Here is a 20,261-nt window from a genome sequence, read left to right on the forward strand (position 1 = left end):
AGGCATGTGCATGTGAAGCGAAGGTTTGAGAAACTATTTTTATGCCCCTATAATTCCTTTGAAAACAACATGATAACTTATGGACAACTGACATGGTAACTTGCATAGCAGACGCGTGGTAACTGTTTTCCCGAAAAAATCGTCGGAACATATCAACATGGGATCTAGTTTCGAAGGTCTCGTCGCGACGAATCTTTTATGTGAAAACAGTTTTATCATTGAAGCAACGGTTCAAGCTACAAAACATTTTGAATTTTAAATTTTGTTAGAATATTTTCTGACGTCAGCATTTTTGTCTCACATGCATGCATGCATACTTAATTAAATCAATTGGAGCTAATTAGCACAGGAGAGTCACGCGGGCTACAAAATTGTTCGCCTGGATGAGTATATGCTTGGCTGCATGTCGTCCGTATCGGGAGAAGTGGATCGTACGGGAATAGACTCGTGTAGATCTGTTGCTTAACGTCCAGTTGACTGGATGTCAGCACAGTCCATAAAATAATGTTACTCAAACTTAAATGCAATGAACATATTTGTTATCATTTTGTCATCAATCATGAGTGGACCGACTATGTTTGAGAGATATTATAAAAATTCTGGCATGTTGTCTTAATCAAATCCTGCCGAAGCTAGGCCAGGCAGGCTATGTTTGTCTTCCTTTATCGTTTCGTAAGTTGAGTCGACACGGAAGCGAATAGTTGTTTTTCTTCCTTCAGGATGCAAACAGATTTGTCTAATCTGAGATGAAAATAAATTTAATTGCAAGAGCAATTAGATTTAGGCCCCAATTTCCTCCGATATTTTGTAGGGTCAGGTTGGGAAACTTTGCTAGGTGCTTTCAGGACTTAATCTTCTTCCGAAGAGAAAAATGAAAAACTGAGAAATGGAGGAAGTACCAATGAACAATAGTTAATTTAAAGATTTTGTGCAAAATGTTATATCTCAGAATACAGATACTTCAGGTGAACAAAACATAATGTGAGCTATTGATAAAAATTTGATAGGAAGCCAACAAGCTGCTTTCATCACAATCTTCGAAAGAATGGCATCTTTTTCCTCAGAAAAAGGAAGGAAAGACTGATCTTGTTATTTTTCCTTCTCTAAAATACCTGATAGTAACATTCCACTATACAGGCGGACCAGAGTGACCAAGACCACACATTTTGACATGAAATGATAGTAACTTAATATGTACACCAGAATTACAAAAACAGCAGGTAGCAACTCAAAAAGATTCAGATGTTTCTTCAAGCACTTTCTCTTGAACTCACCCATGTCTTCTCTTTTTATACCATCATTGCTCCGAGGAAGTTAAGTCTTCAGAATGAGGCCTAGGCACGCATATGTGCACCAGCTAAATGAGAGAACAGCAGACCTAGAGAAGCATGAGGAGCCGATGCACCACCTTGATCAATGCTGCCAAAGTGTTCGAGAAGCCTCATGATCAGTACACCGGCGACGTACGACATCCCGGGCAAGCTCACGACGATTGTAAGGTAGTAGATAATACTTTGGAAGTATGTCATGGCTCTTGTGTGGCCATAACCTTACCGAGCGCTAGCAGAGCGATGGAGGTGAGCAAAGCACCGGCGACGTCCATCATCTTTTTCTCCCTGTCGTTGCTCTCGCCAAACAACAACCCGTAGAGCACTGGTGGAAGTAGCCCAAACACCATGTGTGAGAACAGCAACGGCGGAGCTATGTTGACCGCTACAGGGGCCATGGCCCCCCCAGTTTTCGTACACGTACATGGAGAAATTTTTTGAGGGAGGTTAGATTAGAAAAGTTTGAAAATAGGGAAGCATCTAAGATGACATCCATCCCCCCCCCCACCCATTCAGGCATGTGCATGTGAAGCGAAGGTTTGAGAAACTATTTTTATGCCCCTATAATTCCTTTGAAAACAACATGATAACTTATGGACAACTGACATGGTAACTTGCATAGCAGACGCGTGGTAACTGTTTTCCCGAAAAAAATCGTCGGAACATATCAACATGGGATCTAGTTTCGAAGGTCTCGTCGCGACGAATCTTTTATGTGAAAACAGTTTTTTCATCGGAGCAACGGTTCAAGCTACAAAACATTTTGAATTTTAAATTTTGTTAGAATCTTTTCTGACGTCAGCATTTTTGTCTCACATGCATGCATGCATACTTAATCAAATCAATTGGAGCTAATTAGCACAGGAGAGTCACGCGGGCTACAAAATTGTTCGCCTGGATGCGTATATGCTTGGCTGCATGTCGTCCGTATCGGGAGAAGTGGATCGTACGGGAATAGACTCGTGCAGATCTGTTGCTTAACGTCCAGTCGACTGGATGTCAGCACAGTCCATAAAATAATGTTACTCAAACTTAAATGCAATGAACATATTTGTTATCATTTTGTCATCAATCATGAGTGGACCGACTATGTTTGAGAGATATTAAAAAAATTCTGGCATGTTATCTTGATCAAATCCTGCCGAAGCTAGGCCAGGCAGGATATGTTTGTCTTCCTTTATCGTTTCGTAAGTTGAGTCGACACGGAAGCGAATAGTTGTTTTTCTTCCTTCAGGATGCAAACAGATTTGTCTAATCTGAGATGAAAATAAATTTAATTGCAAGAGTAATTAGATTTAGGCCCCAATTTCCTCCGATATTTGGTAGGGTCAGGTTGGGAAACTTTGCTAGGTGCTTTCAGGACTTAATCTTCTTCCGAAGAGAAAAATGAAAAACTGAGAAATGGAGGAAGTACCAATGAACAATAGTTAATTTAAAGATTTTGTGCAAAATGTTATATCTCATAATACAGATACTTCAGGTGAACAAAACATAATGTGAGCTATTGATAAAAATTTGATAGGAAGCCAACAGGCTGCTTTCATCACAATCTTCCAAAGAATGGCATCTTTTTCCTCAGAAAAAGGAAGGAAAGACTGATCTTGTTATTTTTCCTACTCTAAAATACCTAATAGTAACATTCCACGATACAGGCGGACCAGAGTGACCAAGATCACACATTTTGACATGAAATGATAGTAACTTAAAATGTACACCAGAATTACAAAAACAGCAGGTAGTAACTCAAAAAGATTCAGATGTTTCTTCAAGCACATTCTCTTGAACTCACCCATGTCTTCTCTTTTTATACCATCATTGCTCCGAGGAAGTTAAGTCTTCAGAATGAGGCCTAGGCAAGCGTATGTGCACCAGCTAAATGAGAGAACAGCAGGCCTAGAGAAGCATGAGGAGCCGATGCACCACCTTGATCAATGCTGCCAAAGTGTTCGAGAAGCCTCATGATCAGTACACCGGCGACGTACGACATCCCGGAGAAGCTCACGACGATTGTAAGGTAGTAAATAATAATTTGGAAGTATGTCATGGCTCTTCTGTGGCCATAACCTTACCGAGCGCTAGCAGAGCGATGGAGGCGAGCGAAGCACCGGCGACGTCCATCATCTTTTTCTCCCTGTCGTTGCTCTCGCCAAACGACAACCCGTAGAGCATTGGTGGAAGTAGCCCGAACACCATGTGTGAGAACAGCAACGGTGGAGCTATGTTGACCGCTGCAGGGGCCATGGCCCCCCACTTTTCGTACACGTGCATGGAGAAATTTTTTGAGGGAGGTTAGATTAGAAAAGTTTGAAAATAGGGAAGCATCTAAGATGACATCCATCTCCCCCCCCCCCACCCATTCAGGCATGTGCATATGAAGCGAAGGTTTGAGAAACTATTTTTATGCCCCTGTAATTCCTTTGAAAACAACATGATAACTTATGCACAACTGACTGTTGGAAATATGCCCTAGAGGCAATAATAAATTGGTTATTATTATATTTCCTTGTTCATGATAATCGTTTATTATCCATGCTATAATTGTATTGATAGGAAACTCAGATACATGTGTGGATACATTGACAACACCATGTCCCTAGTAAGCCTCTAGTTGACTAGCTCGTTGATCAATAGATGGTTACGGTTTCCTGACCATGGACATTGGATGTCGTTGATAACGGGATCACATCATTAGAAGAATGATGTGATGGACAAGACCCAATCCTAAGCCTAGCACAAGATCGTGTAGTTCGTATGCTAAGAGCTTTTCTAATGTCAAGTATCATTTCCTTAGACCATGAGATTTTGCAACTCCCGGATACCGTAGGAATGCTTTGGGTGTACCAAACGTCACAACGTAACTGGGTGGCTATAAAGGTGCACTACAGGCATCTCCGAAGTTGTCTGTTGGGTTGGCACGAATCGAGACTGGGATTTGTCACTCCGTGTAAACGGAGAGGTATCTCTGGGCCCACTCGGTAGGACATCATCATAATGTGCACAATGTGACCAAGGAGTTGATCACGGGATGATGTGAGTTACGGAACGAGTAAAGAGACTTGCCGGTAACGAGATTGAACAAGGTATCGGGATACCGACGATCGAATCTCGGGCAAGTAACATACCGATAGACAAAGGGAATTGTATACGGGATTGATTGAATCCTCGACATCGTGGTTCATCCGATGAGATCATCGAGGAGCATCTGGGAGCCAATATGGGTATCCAGATCCCGCTATTGGTTATTGGCCGGAGAGGTGTCTCGGTCATGTCTACATGTCTCCCGAACCCGTAGGGTCTACACACTTAAGGTTCGGTGACGCTAGGGTTATAGAGATATTAGTATGCGGTAACCCGAAAGTTGTTCGGAGTCCCGGATGATATCCCGGACGTCACGAGGAGTTCCGGAATGGTCCGGAGGTAAAGATTTATATATGGGAAGTCTTATTTTGGTCGCCGGAAAAGTTTCGCGCATTATCAGTATTTTACCGGGAGTGCCGAAAGGGGTCCGGGGGTCCACCTGCCCTGGGGGCCACATGGGCTGTAGGGGTGTGCGCCTTGGCCTATATGGGCCAAGGGCACCAGCCCCAAGAGGCCCATGCGCCAAGAGATAAGGGAAAGAGAGAGTCCTAAAGGGGGAAGGCACCTCCGAGGTGCCTTGGGGAGGATGGACTCCTCCCTGGCCGCACCCTTCCTTGGAGGAAGGGCCAAGGCTGCGCCCCCCCCCTCTCCCTTGGCCCTATATATAGTGGGGAGAGGGAGGGCAGCAATAGCCAAGCCCTGGCGCCTCCCTCTCCCTCCCGTGACACATCTCCCTCCTCCCGCAGCGCTTGCCGAAGCCCTGTTGGAATCCCGCTACTTCCACCACCACGCCGTCGTGCTGCTGGATCTCCATCAACCTCTCCTCCCCCCTTGCTGGATCAAGATGGAGGAGACGTCGCTGCTCCGTACGTGTGTTGAACGCGGAGGTGCCGTCCGTTCGGTGCTAGGATCATCGGTGATTTGGATCACGATGAGTACGACTCCATCAACCCCGTTCTCTTGAACGCTTCCGCTCGCGATCTACAAGGGTATGTAGATGCACTCCTCTCTCTCGTTGCTAGATGACTCCATAGATTGATCTTGGTGATGCGTAGAAAATTTTGAATTTCTGCTACGTTCCCCGCAGTGGCATCATGAGCTAGGTCTATGCGTAGTTTCTATGCACGAGTAGAACACAAAGTAGTTGTGGGCGTCGATTTTGTCAATTTACTTGCCGTTACTAGTCTTATCTTGATTCGGCGGCATCGTGGGATGAAGCGGCCCGGACCGACCTTACACGTACTCTTACGTGAGACAGGTTCCACCGACTGACATGCACTAGTTGCATAAGGTGGCTAGCGGGTGTCTGTCTCTCCCACTTTAGCCGGATCGGATTCGATGAAAAGGGTCCTTATGAAGGGTAAATAGAAATTGGCATATCACGTTGTGGCTTTTGCGTAGGTAAGAAACGTTCTTGCTAGAAACCCATAGCAGCCACGTAAAACATGCAACAACAATTAGAGGACGTCTAACTTGTTTTTGCAGGGTATGCTATGTGATGTGATATGGCCAAAAGGATGTGATGAATGATATATGTGATGTATGAGATTGATCATGTTCTTGTAATAGGAATCACGACTTGCATGTCGATGAGTATGACAACCGGCAGGAGCCATAGGAGTTGTCTTAATTTATTGTATGACCTGCGTGTCAATGAAAACGCCATGTAATTACTTTACTTTATTGCTAACCGTTAGCCATAGTAGTAGAAGTAATAGTTGGCGAGACAAATTCATGAAGACACAATGATGGAGATCATGATGATGGAGATCATGGTGTCATGCCGGTGACGAAGGTGATCATGCCGCGCCTCGAAGATGGAGATCAAAGGCGCAGGATGATATTGGCCATATCACGTCACTTTATGATTTGCATGTGATGTTTATCATGTTTACATCTTATTTGCTTAGAACGACGGTAGCATGAATAAGATGATCCCTCACTAAAATTTCAAGAGACGTGTTCCCCCTAACTGTGCACCGTTGCGAAGGTTCGTTGTTTCGAAGCACCACGTGATGATCGGGTGTGATAGATTCTAACGTTCGAATACAACGGGTGTTGACGAGCCTAGCATGTACAGACATGGCCTCGGAACACATGCAAAACACTTAGGTTGACTTGACGAGCCTAGCATGTATAGACATGGCCTCGGAACACAAGAGATCGAAAGGTCGAACATGAGTCGTATAGTAGATGCAATCAACATGGAGATGTTCACCGATGATGACTAGTCTGTCTCACGTGATGATCGGACACGGCCTAGTTTGACTTGGATCATGTATCACTTAGATGACTAGAGGGATGTCTATCTGAGTGGGAGTTCATTAAATAATCAGATGAACTTCATTATCATGAACATAGTCAAAAGGTCCTTGCAAATTATGTCATAGCTTACGCTTTAGCTCTACTGTTTAAGATATGTTCCTAGAGAAAATTTAGTTGAAAGTTGATAGTAGCAATTATGCGGACTGGGTCCGTAAACTGAGGATTGTCCTCATTGCTGCACAGAAGGCTTATGTCCTTAATGCACCGCTCGGTGTGCTGAACCTCAGCGTCGTCTGTAGATGTTGCGAAACATCTGACATACACGTTTTGATGACTACGTGATAGTTTAGTGCGTAATGCTAACGGTTTAGAATCGTGGCACCAAAGACGGTTTTGAAACGTCGCAGAACATATGAGATGTTCCAAAGACTGAAATTGGGATTTCAGACTAGTACCCACGTCAAGAGGTATGAGACCTCTGACAAGTTTCTTAAGCCTGCAAACTAAGGGAGAAAAGCTCAATCGTTGAGCATGTGCTCAGATTGTCTGAGTACTACAATCACTTGAATCGAGTGGGAGTTAATCTTCCAGATGAGATAGTGATGGTTCTCCATAGTCACTGCCACCAAGCTATTAGAGCTTCGTGATGAACTATAACATATCAGGGATAGACATGATGATCCTTGAGCAACTCGCGATGTTTGACACCGCGAAAGTAGAAATCAAGAAGGAGCATCAATTGTTGATGGTTAGTAAAACCACTAGTTTCTAGAAGGGCAAGGGCAAAAGGGATACTTCATGAAACAGCAAATCATTTGTTGCTCTAGTGAAGAATCCCAAGGTTGAACCCAAACCCGAGACTAAGTGCTTCTGTAATGAGGGGAACGGTCACTGAAGCAGAACTACCCTAGATACTTGGTAGATGAGAAGGTAGGTGAGGTCGACAGAAGTATATTGGATATACATTATATGAATGTGTACTTTACTAGTACTCCTAGCAGCACCAGGGTATTAGATACCGGTTCGGTTGCTAAGTGTTAGTAACTCGAAATAAAAGCTGCGGAATAAACGGAGACTAGCTAAAGGTGAGATGACGATATGTGTTGGAAGTGTTTCCAAGGTTGATGTGATCAAGCATCGCATGCTCCCTCTACCATCGAGATTGGTGTTAAACCTAAATAATTGTTATTTGGTGTTTGCGTTGAGTATAAACATGATTGGATTATGTTTATCGCAATACGGTTATTCATTTAAGGAGAATAATGGTTACTCTGTCTATTTGAATAATACCTTCAATGGTCTTGCACCTAAAATGAATGGTTTATTGAATCTCGATCGTAGTGATACACATGTTCATGCCAAAAGATATAAGATAGTAATGATAGTACCACATACTTGTGGCACTACCACTTGAGTCATATTGGTATAAAACGCATGAAGAAGCTCCATGTTGATGGATCTTTGGACTCACTCGTTTTTGAAAAGATTGAGACATGCGAACCATGTATATTAGTATATATGCATGAAGAAAGTCCATACAGATGGATCATTTGGACTCACTTGATTTTGAATCACTTGAGACATGCAAATCATACCACATGGGCAAGATGACTGAAAGGCCTCGTTTTCAGTAAGATGGAACAAGAGAGCAACTTGTTGGAAGTAATACATTTGATGTGTGCAGTCCAATGAGTGCTGACGCACGCAGTGGATATCGTTATGTTCTTACTTCACAGATGATTTGAGTAGATGCTGAGAATATTTACTTGATGAAACACAAGTCTGAATTATTGAAAGGTTCAAGTAATTTCAGAGTGAAGTTGAAGATCGTCGTGACAAGAGGATAAAATGTCTGTGATATGATCATAGAGATGAATATCTGAGTTACGAGTTTGGCACACAATTAAGAAATTGTGGAAATTGTTTCACGACTAATACCGCCTGGAACACCATATTGTGATGGTGTGTCCGAACATCATAACTGCACCCTATTGGATATGGTGCATACCATGATGTCTCTTATCGAATTACAACTATCGTTTATGGGTTAGGCATTAGAGATAACCGCATTCACTTTAAAAGGGGCACCACGCAATTCCGTTGAGACGACACCGTTTAGAGAAACCTAAGTTATCGTTTCTTAAAAGTTTGGGGCTGCGATGCTTATGTGAAAAAGTTTCAGGCTGATGAGCTCGAACCCAAAGCGGATATATGCATCTTCATAGAATACCCAAAACAGTTGGGTGTACCTCCTATTTCAGAAGCAAAAGTAATTGCTTCTAGAAACGAGTCCTTTCTCGAGGAAAAGTTTCTCTCGAAAGAATTGAGTGGGAGGATGGTGGAGACTTGATAAGGTTATTGAACCGTCGCTTCAACTAGTGTGTAGCAGGGCGCAGGAAGTTGTTCCTGTGGCACCTACACCAATTGAAGTGGAAGCTTATGATAGTGATCATGAAACTTCGGATCAAGTCACTACCAAACCTCGTAGGACGACGAGGATGCGTGCTACTTCAGAGTAGTATGTGATCCTGTCTGGGAAGTCATGTTGCTAGACAACAATGAACCTACGAGCTATGGAGAAGCGATGGTGGGCCCGGATTCCGATGAATGGTTAGAAGCCATGAAATCCGAGATAGGATCCATGTATCAGAACAAAACATGGACTTTGGTGAACTTGCCCGATGATCGGCAAGCCATTGAGATAAATGGATCTTTAAGAAGAAGACGGACGTGGACGGTAATGTTACCGTCTATGAAGCTCGACTTGTGGCAAAGAGTATTTTCACAAGTTCAAGGAGTTGACTACGATGAGATTTTCTCATCCGTAGCGATGCTTAAGTCCGTCGGAATCATGTTAGCATTAGCTGCATTTATGAAATCTGGCAGATGGATGTCAAAACAAGTTTCCTTACCAGTTTTCGTAAGGAAAGGTTGTATGTGATACAATCAGAAAGGTTTTGTTGATCCTAAGGATGCTAAAAGGTATGCTAGCTCCAGCGATCCTTCCATGGACTAGAGCAAGCATCTCGGAGTCAGAATATACGCTTTGATGGAGTGATCAAAGTTTTTGGGTTTATACAAAGTTTGTTAGAAACTTGTATTTACAATAAAGTGAGTGGGAGCGCTACAACATTTCTGATAAGTATATGTGAATGACATATTGTTGATCAGAAATGATGTAGAATTTCTGGAAAGCATACAGGGTTATTTGAAAAGTGTTTTTCAAATGAAGACCTGGATTAATCTACTTAAACATTGAGCATCAAGATCTATAAGGATAGATCAAAAACGCTTAATAGTACTTTCAAATGAATACATACCATGACAAGATTTTGAAGGAGTTCAAAATAGATCAGCAAAGAAGGAGTTCTTGGCTGTGTTACAAGGTGTGAGTATTGAGCAAGACTCAAGACCTGACCACGGCAGAAGAGAGAGAAAGGACGAAGGTCGTCCCCTATGCTTTAGACGTAGGCTCTACAGTATGCTATGCTGTGTACCGCACTTGAAGTGTGCCTTGCCATGAGTTGGTCAAGGGGTACAATAGTGATCCGGGAATGGATCACATGACAGCGGTCGAACTTATCCTTAGAATCTAGTGGACTAAGGAATTTTCTCGATTATGGAGGTGAAAAGGAGTTCGTCGTAAAGGGTTACGTCGATGCGAACTTTGACACTAATCCGGATGACTCTGAGTAGTAAACCGGATTCGTATAGTAGAGCAGTTATTTGAAATGGCTCCAAGTAGCGCGTGGTAGCATCCACAAGATGACATAGATCTTCGTAAAGCACACACGGATCTGAAAGGTTCAGACCCGTTGACTAATAACCTCTCTCACAAGCATAACATGATCAAACCAGAACTCATTGAGTGTTAATCGCATAGTGATGTGAACTAGATTGTTGACTCTAGTAAACTCTTTGGATGTTGGTCACATGGTGATGTGACCTGTGAGTGTTAATCACATGGTGATGTGAACTAGATTATTGACTCTAGTGCAAGTGGGAGACTGTTGGAAATATGCCCTAGAGGCAATAATAAATTGGTTATTATTATATTTCCTTGTTCATGATAATCGTTTATTATCCATGCTAGAATTGTATTGATAGGAAACTCAGATACATGTGTGGATACATAGACAACACCATGTCCCTAGTAAGCCTCTAGTTGACTAGCTCGTTGATCAATAGATGGTTACGGTTTCCTGACCATGGACATTGGATGTCGTTGATAACAGGATCACATCATTAGGAGAATGATGTGATGGACAAGACCCAATCCTAAGCCTAGCACAAGATCGTGTAGTTCGTATGCTAAGAGCTTTTCTAATGTCAAGTATCATTTCCTTAGACCATGAGATTGTGCAACTCCCGGATACCGTAGGAATGCTTTGGGTGTACCAAACGTCACAACGTAACTGGGTGGCTATAAAGATGCACTACAGGCATCTCCGAAGGTGTCTGTTGGGTTGGCACGAATCGAGACTGGGATTTTTCACTCCGTGTAAACGGAGAGGTATCTCTGGGCCCACTCGGTAGGACATCATCATAATGTGCACAATGTGACCAAGGAGTTGATCACGGGATGATGTGAGTTACGGAACGAGTAAAGAGACTTGCCGGTAACGAGATTGAACAAGGTATCGGGATACCGACGATCGAATCTCGGGCAAGTAACATACCGATAGACAAAGGGAATTGTAGATCATCGAGGAGCATGTGGGAGCCAATATGGGTATCCAGATCCCGCTATTGGTTATTGGCCGGAGAGGTGTCTCGGTCATGTCTACATGTCTCCCGAACCCGTAGGGTCTACACACTTAAGGTTCGGTGACGCTAGGGTTATAGAGATATTAGTATGCGGTAACCCGAAAGTTGTTCGGAGTCCCGGATGAGATCCCGAACGTCACGAGGAGTTCCAGAATGGTCCGGAGGTAAAGATTTATATATGGGAAGTCTTATTTTGGTCGCCGGAAAAGTTTCGCGCATTATCGGTATTGTACCGGGAGTGCCGAAAGGGGTCCGGGGGTCCACCAAGGGGGTCCACCTGCCCTGGGGGGGCACATGGGCTGTAGGGGTGTGCGCCTTGGCCTATATGGGCCAAGGGCACCAGCCCCAAGAGGCCCATGCGCCAAGAGATAAGGGAAAGGGGGAGTCCTAATGGGGGAAGGCACCTCCGAGGTGCCTTGGGGAGGATGGACTCCTCCCTGGCCGCACCCTTCCTTGGAGGAAGGGCCAAGGCTGCGCCCCCCCCCTCTCCCTTGGCCCTATATATAGTGGGGGGAGGGAGGGCAGCAATAGCCAAGCCCTGGCGCCTCCCTCTCCCTCCCGTGACACATCTCACTCCTCCCGCAGAGCTTGGCGAAGCCCTGTTGGAATCCCGCTACTTCCACCACCACGCCGTCGTGCTGCTGGATCTCCATCAACCTCTCCTCCCCCTTGCTGGATCAAGATGGAGGAGACGTCGCTGCTCCGTACGTGTGTTGAACGCGGAGGTGACGTCCGTTCGGCGCTAGGATCATCCGTGATTTGGATCACGACGAGTACGACTCCATCAACCTCGTTCTCTTGAACGCTTCCGCTCGCGATCTACAAGGGTATGTAGATGCACTCCTCTCTCTCGTTGCTAGATGACTCCATAGATTGATCTTGGTGATGCGTAGAAAATTTTGAATTTCTGCTACGTTCCCCAACACTGACATGGTAACTTGCATAGCAAACGCGTGGTAACTGTTTTCCCGGAAAAAATCGTCGGAACATATCAACATGGGATCTAGTTTCGAAGGTCTCGTCGCGACGAATCTTTTATGTGAAAACAGTTGTTTCATCGGAGCAACGGTTCAAGCTACAAAACATTTTGAATTTTGAATTTTGTTAGAATCTTTGCTGACGTCAGCATTTTTGTCTCACATGCATGCATGCATACTTAATTAAATCAATTGGAGCTAATTAGCATAGGAGAGTCAGGCGGGCTACAAAATTGTTCACCTGGATGCGTATATGCTTGGCTGCATGTCGTCCGTATCGGGAGAAGTGGATCGTACGGGAATAGACTCATGCAGATCTGCTGCTTAACGTCCAGTCGACTAGATGTTAGCACAGTCCATAAAATAATGTTACTCAAACTTAAATGCAGTGAACATATTTGTTATCATTTTGTCATCAATCATGAGTGGACCGACTATGTTTGAGAGATATTAAAAAAAATCCTGGCCTGTTGTCTTGATCAAATCCTGTCGAAGCTAGACCGGGCAGGCTATGTTTGTCTTCCTTTATCGTTTCGTAACTTGAGTCGACTGGGAAGCGAATAGTTGTTTTTCTTCCTTCAGGATGCAAACAGATTTGTCTAATCCAAGGTGAAAATAAATTTAATTGCAAGAGCAATTAGATTTAGGCCCCAATTTCCTCCGATATTTTGTAGGGTCAGGTTGGGAAACTTTGCCAGGTGCTTTCAGGACTTAATCTTCTTCAGAGGAGAAAAATGAAAAACTGAGAAATGGAGGAAGTACCAATGAACAATAGTTAATTTAAAGATTTGGTGCAAAATGTTATATCTCAGAATACAGATACTTCAGGTGAACAAAACATAATGTGAGCTATTGATAATAATTTGATAGGAAGCCAACAGGCTGCTTTCATCACAATCTTCCAAAGAATGGCATCTTTTTCCTCAGAAAAAGGAAGGAAAGACTGATCTTGTTATTTTTCCTGCTCTAAAATACCTGATAGTAACATTCGACGATACAGGCGGACTAGAGTGACCAAGATCACACATTTTGACATGAAATGATAGTAACTTAAAATGTACACCAGAAGTACAGAAACAGCAGGTAGCAACTCAAAAAGATTCAGATGTTTCTTCAAGCACTTTCTCTTGAACTCACCCATGTCTTCTCTTTTTATACCATCATTGCTCCGAGGAAGTTAAGTCTTCAGAATGAGGCCTAGGCAGGCGTATGTGCACCAGCTAAATGAGAGAACAGCAGGCCTAGAGAAGCATGAGGAGCCGATGCACCACCTTGATCAATGCTGCCAAAGTGTTCGAGAAGCCTCATGATCAGTACACTGGCGACGTACGACATCCCGGACAAGCTCACGATGATTGTAAGGTAGTAAATGATACTTTGGAAGTATGTCATGGCTCTTTCTGTGGCCATAACCTTACCGAGCGCTAGCAGAGCGATGGAGGCGAGCGAAGCACCGGCGACGTCCATCATTTTTTTCTCCCTATCGTTGCTCTCGCCAAACGACAACCCGCAGAGCACTAGTGGAAGTAGCCCGAACACCATGTGTGAGAATAGCAACTGCGAGCTATGTTGACTGCTGCAGGGGCCATGGCCCCCCAGTTTTCGTACACGTACATGGAGAAATTTTTTAAGGAAGGTTAGGTTAGGAAAAATATAGGCTTTTGCCCCCCCCCCACCCCCCACATCCATATATTGTGTTTGCCCCCCACCCCAAAAAAAAACATCTGGCCTAGCTCCGCCAGTGGAGAGCAGTGCTGCTTGAGTCAGTAATGGCCGACCTTCTCATTTGTCCTCGTTCATGTCTCAGCTGTCTCTCAGATCAGCGATCTGTTATCCACAAGAAAATGATATGTTAGTTTTTGGAGTTTTGGATGTGATTTTTCTGTAATGGTCACTAAAATATTTTGAAAAATCAACCACGAGAGAAGTTCGTTACATTGTGAAAAATGAGAGAAAGTCAACCAATAAGGTTGGCTATGCCCAAGATGAAAGTAACTGACATGTTTTGGCGCCGCTTGATGCTGCTGTTGAAACAATGGAGAGGCCGGTGCCTGACTCCGCTAAGCCTCCATACACTGGCTTTCAGTATCCCAATCATCCCTCTGTTGTTGCTTAGGAGCAGACGGATTCACATCTTCAGAGACGGACAACACTACATCTGTTGCTCGAGGAATCCGAAACTTTGGTCTCCAGACCGACTAGGGTTCCTACCGGCTCTACTCCTTAGGTTATAAGGGCAGAACAGCGAAGGTTGGGGGCGAGGGCGCGCGCTCCGGCACGTCGGCGCCGTCGCGAGGGAAGAGGAGGGCGGCGGCGGTTAGGGCTGGCGGCGGCTAGGGTTCCGGCTCCTCTGGGAGCCGGGCAATAGGGATAGAAAATATCTTTATTGCTTAATTCCGAAAAGAGTCTTACAGCCTATACTTATAACCTCGATAACTTGCATAATAATTAATCTAAGATAACTTGTGGGCCAAGCCCCTAACTACTGCCCAGTGGGCCTCCTCCGGTTATAAGCTAAACCGGTCATAACATCTCTCCCCGCCTGCGCAAACAGCTCGTCCTCGAGCTGAAAGTCTGGATAGTGTTGGCGGAAGTCATCACGCTGCTCCCAAGTAGCCTCCTCCTCCGGAAGGCCCGCCCACTGGATCAGAACGAACCACACCCCGCGACGGAGCTGCACCCGCAACACCTTCTCTGGCTCCGTAAGAAGACGTCCGTCGGCGGTCGGAGGAAGCGCGGGTGGAGCGGCCGGTGGCTCTCCACGAAAAGGCTTGAGCAGCCCCACATGGAAAACGTCGTGGATGCGAGCACCGGCCAGAAGCTGAAGGCGATAGGCCACCTGCCCAATGCGCTCCAAGACGGCGAAGGGCCCGGCGTAGTGAGGGCCGAGCTTGCGCTTCGCGCGCGGGTCGAGTGACTGCGTAGAGCGGTGGAGAAGACGCAGCCACACCCAATCACCCACCGCGAACTCCGCCCCGCGATGGTTGCCGTCGTAGTAATGCTTGGCTAGCTGCTGGGCCTGGAGGAAACGCTGACGGACCTCAGTGAGCATCTCATCACGGGTGCGAATAAGCTCACCGGCGGCCTCCGTCCGCGCCGTCGCTGGGTCCACCGGCAAGATAGGCGGAGGCGGCCGACCGTAGACCACCTCAAATGGTGTAGCACGCAGGGCGGAGTGATAGGAGGTGTTGTAGCAGTACTCCGCCCACGCGAGCCAATCCACCCAAGCCCGAGGGCGATCACCTGTAACACAGCGCAAATACATGGCAATCACCTTGTTAACCACCTCGGATTGGTCGTCCGTCTGTGGGTGGAAGGCCGTGCTCAGGCGGAGCTTGACGCCCGCCATCCTGAAGAGGTCGCGCCAAACATGGCCTGTGAACACCGGGTCCCGATCACTGACGATCGAAGAGGGGAACCCGTGAAGACGAACGATACCCTCAAAGAAGGCACGGGCCACGGACGCGGCAGTATATGGATGCCCCAGCGCGATGAAGTGGGCATACTTGGAGAAGCGGTCGACCGCAGTGAGAATGACTGATTTACCGCCCACCTTGGGAAGGCCCTCGATGAAGTCCATGGAGATATCTGCCCAGACCTGAGACGGCACGTCTAAAGGCTGAAGCAGACCAGCCGGCCGTAATGTCTCCGTCTTGTTGCGCTGGCATGTCATGCAAGATCGCACCCAGTCACGGACTAAGGCGCGATCACCAGGAATGTAGAAGTCGGCGCGTAGACGATGGAGGGTTTTCTGCACACCCTCATGACCAGCCGAGTGGGCCAGCAACAGGACCTGGTGACGAAGATCATCATGTGCCGGAACAAAAACGCGGCGCCCATGGAGGAGCAGGCCGTCCGTGAAGCGCCAAGGCTCCTCCAGGTCGCCGGCAGCCAGCTGCTGCCGAAGGAGGACCACGTCGGCAGCGGTCGCCGTCGCCCGGCGAATCGAAGAGGCCGAAGGTGGGCCCGGAGCGTATGGACACCGTCGTCCCCTCGGCGGTGCCGACGGTGGAGTCGAGGTCGGCGTCGCGGCGCGACAAGGTGTCGGCCACAGTATTAAGACGACTCGGGCGGTACTCGACGGAGAAGTCGAAGCCGAAGAGCTTGCTAATCCACTGGTGCTGCGGCACGGCCGAGAGCCTCTGGTCCAGCAAGAACTTGAGACTGTAGTGGTCCGTGAGAATCTGGAAAGACCGGCCCCACAGATAGGGCCGCCAATGGCGCACGGCCTGCACCAAGCCAATGAGCTCCCGCTCGTATGCCGCGAGCTTAAGATGGCGCGGAGCGAAGGGCCGGCTGAAGAAGGTGAGAGGACCATCGCCCTGATGAAGCACGGCGCCGAACCCCGCACCCGAGGCGTCACAGTCCACCACGAAGGGGCGGTCAAAATCCGGCATCTGAAGAACGGGCCCCGTCGTGAGGGCCCCCTTGAGGGCCTCGAATGCTGCTGTCGCCTCCTCGTCCCAGGCGAAGGCGTCGCGGCGCAACAACCGCATGAGTGGCGACGCAATGAGGCCGAACTCCCGGATGAACTTCCGGTAGTATTCGGCGAGGCCGAGAAAACCGCGAAGAGCCCGCGGCGAGTGCGGCGTCGGCCAGGCTGCGACGGCCGCCACCTTGTCGGCGTCCATAGCCACCCCGTCGGCCGAGATGACATGGCCGAGGTAGGCGATGGAAGGCGTCCCGAACGAGCGCTTAAGATGAAGATGGTGCGCCCGAAGCTCGTTGAAGACGATGGCGACATGCTGGAGGTGCTCTGCCCAAGAGGCGCTGTAGATCAGAATATCATCAAAGAAAACGAGCACAAACCGACGTAAGTAGGGCCGGAGGACGTCGTTCATCAGGGCCTGGAAGGTCGCCGGGGCGTTGGTGAGGCCGAAGGGCATCACCAAGAACTCGAAGTGGCCATGGTGAGTCCGAAACGCCGTATTGGCGATGTCATCTGGGTGCATGCGCACCTGGTGGTACCCCGACCGGAGATCGAGCTTGGTGAAGAAGCGCACCACGTGTAGCTCATCCAGGAGCTCATCAACCACCGGAATAGGGAACTTGTCCTTAAGCGTAACAGCATTAAGGGCACGGTAGTCAATGCAGAAACGCCACGTGCCGTCCGACTTGCGGACAAGAAGCACTGGCGCGGTAAACGGCGAGGTGGAGATCCGGATGATGCATGCCGCGAGCATGAGCGCACACTGCCGCTCCAACTCATCCTTCTGCAGCTGTGGGTAACGGTAAGGACGCACCGCCACCGGCGCGGAGCCCGGCAAGAGATGTATACGGTGATCATATGCGCGGGCGGGCGGAAGACCCTGTGGCTCGGTGAAGAGGTCGCCGTGTTGCTGCAGAAGGTTCTCCAAGAGCGGATGCTCGGCCTCGGAGGTGGCCGCAGCCAGCTGAAGCTAAGGTGGTACGGGCGTGGCGCCCACAACGCCATCCCACCGAATGCGGCGGCCCAGGCGCCAGAAAGTCATCGTCAGCGCGTCGAAGTCCCAAAGAATGGGACCGGGGGTCCGCAGGAAGTCGACGCCAAGGATGAAGTCGAAGCAGCCCAAGTCGATGCCCGCACAGGTGATGGAGAAGTGTTCCCCCCCGATGGTGATGGGTACGTCCTGTGCGAGGCCATGGCACCGGAGGCGATCGCCGTTGGCCACCGTGACCCGAAGTTGCTCCCCGCCCATCGGCTGAAGCGCTAAGCGACGCATGGTAGCCTCGGGCAGGAAGTTATGGGTGGAGCTTGTATCCACCAAGGCCACCAAGAGCTCGCCGTGGATCGTCACCGGCAAGAGCATGGTCCGCTCGTCACAGATCCCGGCGAGCGCGTGGAGAGAGACCACGAGGGCCGTCGCCGGGGCAGCCGCGGGTGCGCCCTCAGTCGCCGCTGGGGGTGATAGTGTCGCGGCCTCATCGGCTAAAGCGTCCTCCTCGGTGAAATCGACCGTCTCCAAGTAGAAGAGGCGCGGGCACACATGGGTCGGCGTATAGGGCTCGTCACAGTTAAAGCAGAGGCCCTGGCGCCACCGCTCCATCTGCTCCGCCGAAGAGAGATGCCGAAAGGGGCACGTCGTGGCCGAGGTAGTGGGTGCCAGTGTGGCCGGGGGCGGGCGGCCTGGTGCAGGTGGCGGGCGGCTGGTCTGCCGGCCTCCTCGGGCCGGGGTAGCCGGCAGCATGGCCTGGGCGCGAGCCTCGAAGGCCCGGGCGTAATACATGGCCGTTTGGAGATCCTGAGGGCCGCGAAGCTCCACGTCGACGTGAATGTGATCCGGAAGGCCACCAACAAAGAGGTCGGCGCGCTGCTGCACCGTCATGCCCGACGCATGGCACGCCAAGGCCTGGAAGCGGCCGGCGAAGTCCTGCACCGTAGAGGTGAAGGGAAGGCGGCCGAGCTCCGACAGGCGGCTCCCGCGAACCGAGGGCCCAAAGTGGAGGAGGCAGAGCTCGCGGAAGCGCTCCCAAGTAGGCATGGCACCCTCGTCCTGCTCGAGAGCGTAGTACCACGTCTGTGCCGCGCCGCGGAGGTGATAAGAAGCAAGCCAGGTCCGCTCCGAAGCGAGTGTGCGCTGCCCGCGGAAGAACTGGTCGCACTGGTTGAGCCAGTTGAGGGGGTCCTCCGTGCCGTCATAAGTGGCGAAGTCGATCTTGGCGAACCGCGGCGGTGCTTGGGAGGGAACATCGTGTTGAGCTGGCTCGGAGGTGCGGAGCAGCGAGGCGGGTGGCGCCTGGTCGGAGTACTCCGGGTAGGGACCGGCGGAACCCGATGGCCCCCCGAACTGTGGGAACGGGCTCGGCTGTTCGGGGGCCGTGGTGTAGACCGGCGAAGGCGAAGGCCCAGCCGCCCACGCTGGAAGTGGCGACGGGGAGGGCGGGAACCGGACCTGATGAAGCGGGAGGCCGGTCGGCGGGGGTGCCCCCGAGCTAGGCAAGGGCGGTGCCGGTGGTTGTAGCGTCGGTGGCGGGGAGTGGGCGGGAGCGTCGGTGGCCGCGGGGGAGGGTAGCTGCGAGTACCACAGAGGGGCCGCGGCCGACGTGGTCCCGCCGGGGTGTCCTGCCTGGAACGGCAGCAGCGGCTGCCCGGTGCAAGGCGGCGCGGAGAAAGGATGCAGCGGTCCGGTGGCCGCTGCCTGCGGCATCTGCTGGAGCGGCCAGGGGCCCGATGACGGTGTCGGCACCAAGGGCCAGAGGGGCGCCGCGGCAGCCGGAGGGCCGCCCGGTGGAGCCGCCTGGAACGGCAACATCAGAGGGGCACCGTACGGGAAGACGCCCTGGGGCGGCCATGGCGGGTGGCCGTAGGCGGCAGCGGGCGCCGTCGGCAGGTGCATGTAGGGCCCGGCCGCGTACTGCTGCTGCTGCAGGTGGAGGCCCTGGACGGCGGTGACGAGGTCCCGCAGGGTAGCCGTGACCTGCTTCGGTGTGAAGACGGCGGACGGCGGTGGCGCAGAGGGCACCGGGGATTGCGGCGCGGCCGGGGCCGCGGTGGAGACGAGGCCTGCTAGCGCGGTTGTCCCGGCGGCTGACGTCATCGGCGCGGTGAGGGGCGGCGCCGTCGTCATCGGCGCGGTGGAGCCGCTGGAAAGCGCCAGCGGTGGTGGTGGCAGCGACATGATCGGAACTTGGTCTCTGATTACCAAATTGGTAGGACTAGGGTTCCTACCGGCTCTACTTCTTAGGTTATAAGGGCAGAACAGCGGAGGTTGGGGGCGAGGGCGCGCGCTCCGGCGCGTCGGTGCCGTCGCGAGGGAAGAGGAGGGCGGCGGCGGTTAGGGCTGGCGGCGGCTAGGGTTCCGGCTCCTCTGGGAGCCGGGCAATAGGGATAGAAAATATCTTTAGTGCTTAATTCCGAAAAAAGTCT

General features: G+C 49.7%; 1 protein-coding gene across 1 annotated transcript; it reads right to left on the minus strand.

Moving 5' to 3' along the window:
* Positions 1–14,897: 14,897 nt before the first annotated feature.
* On the minus strand, positions 14,898–20,013 carry LOC141026133 (uncharacterized). The gene is made up of 3 exons (XM_073502112.1): positions 17,827–20,013; positions 16,318–17,754; positions 14,898–16,208 (listed from the first exon to the last, which is right to left on the minus strand). The coding sequence occupies exons 1-3, from the start codon at positions 20,011–20,013 to the stop codon at positions 14,898–14,900; spliced, it is 4,935 nt and encodes a 1,644-aa protein (XP_073358213.1).
* Positions 20,014–20,261: the final 248 nt, after the last annotated feature.

The sequence above is a fragment of the Aegilops tauschii genome, chromosome 6, assembly GCF_002575655.3.
Source record: "Aegilops tauschii subsp. strangulata cultivar AL8/78 chromosome 6, Aet v6.0, whole genome shotgun sequence".
In the NCBI taxonomy this organism is placed as follows: domain Eukaryota; kingdom Viridiplantae; phylum Streptophyta; class Magnoliopsida; order Poales; family Poaceae; genus Aegilops; species Aegilops tauschii.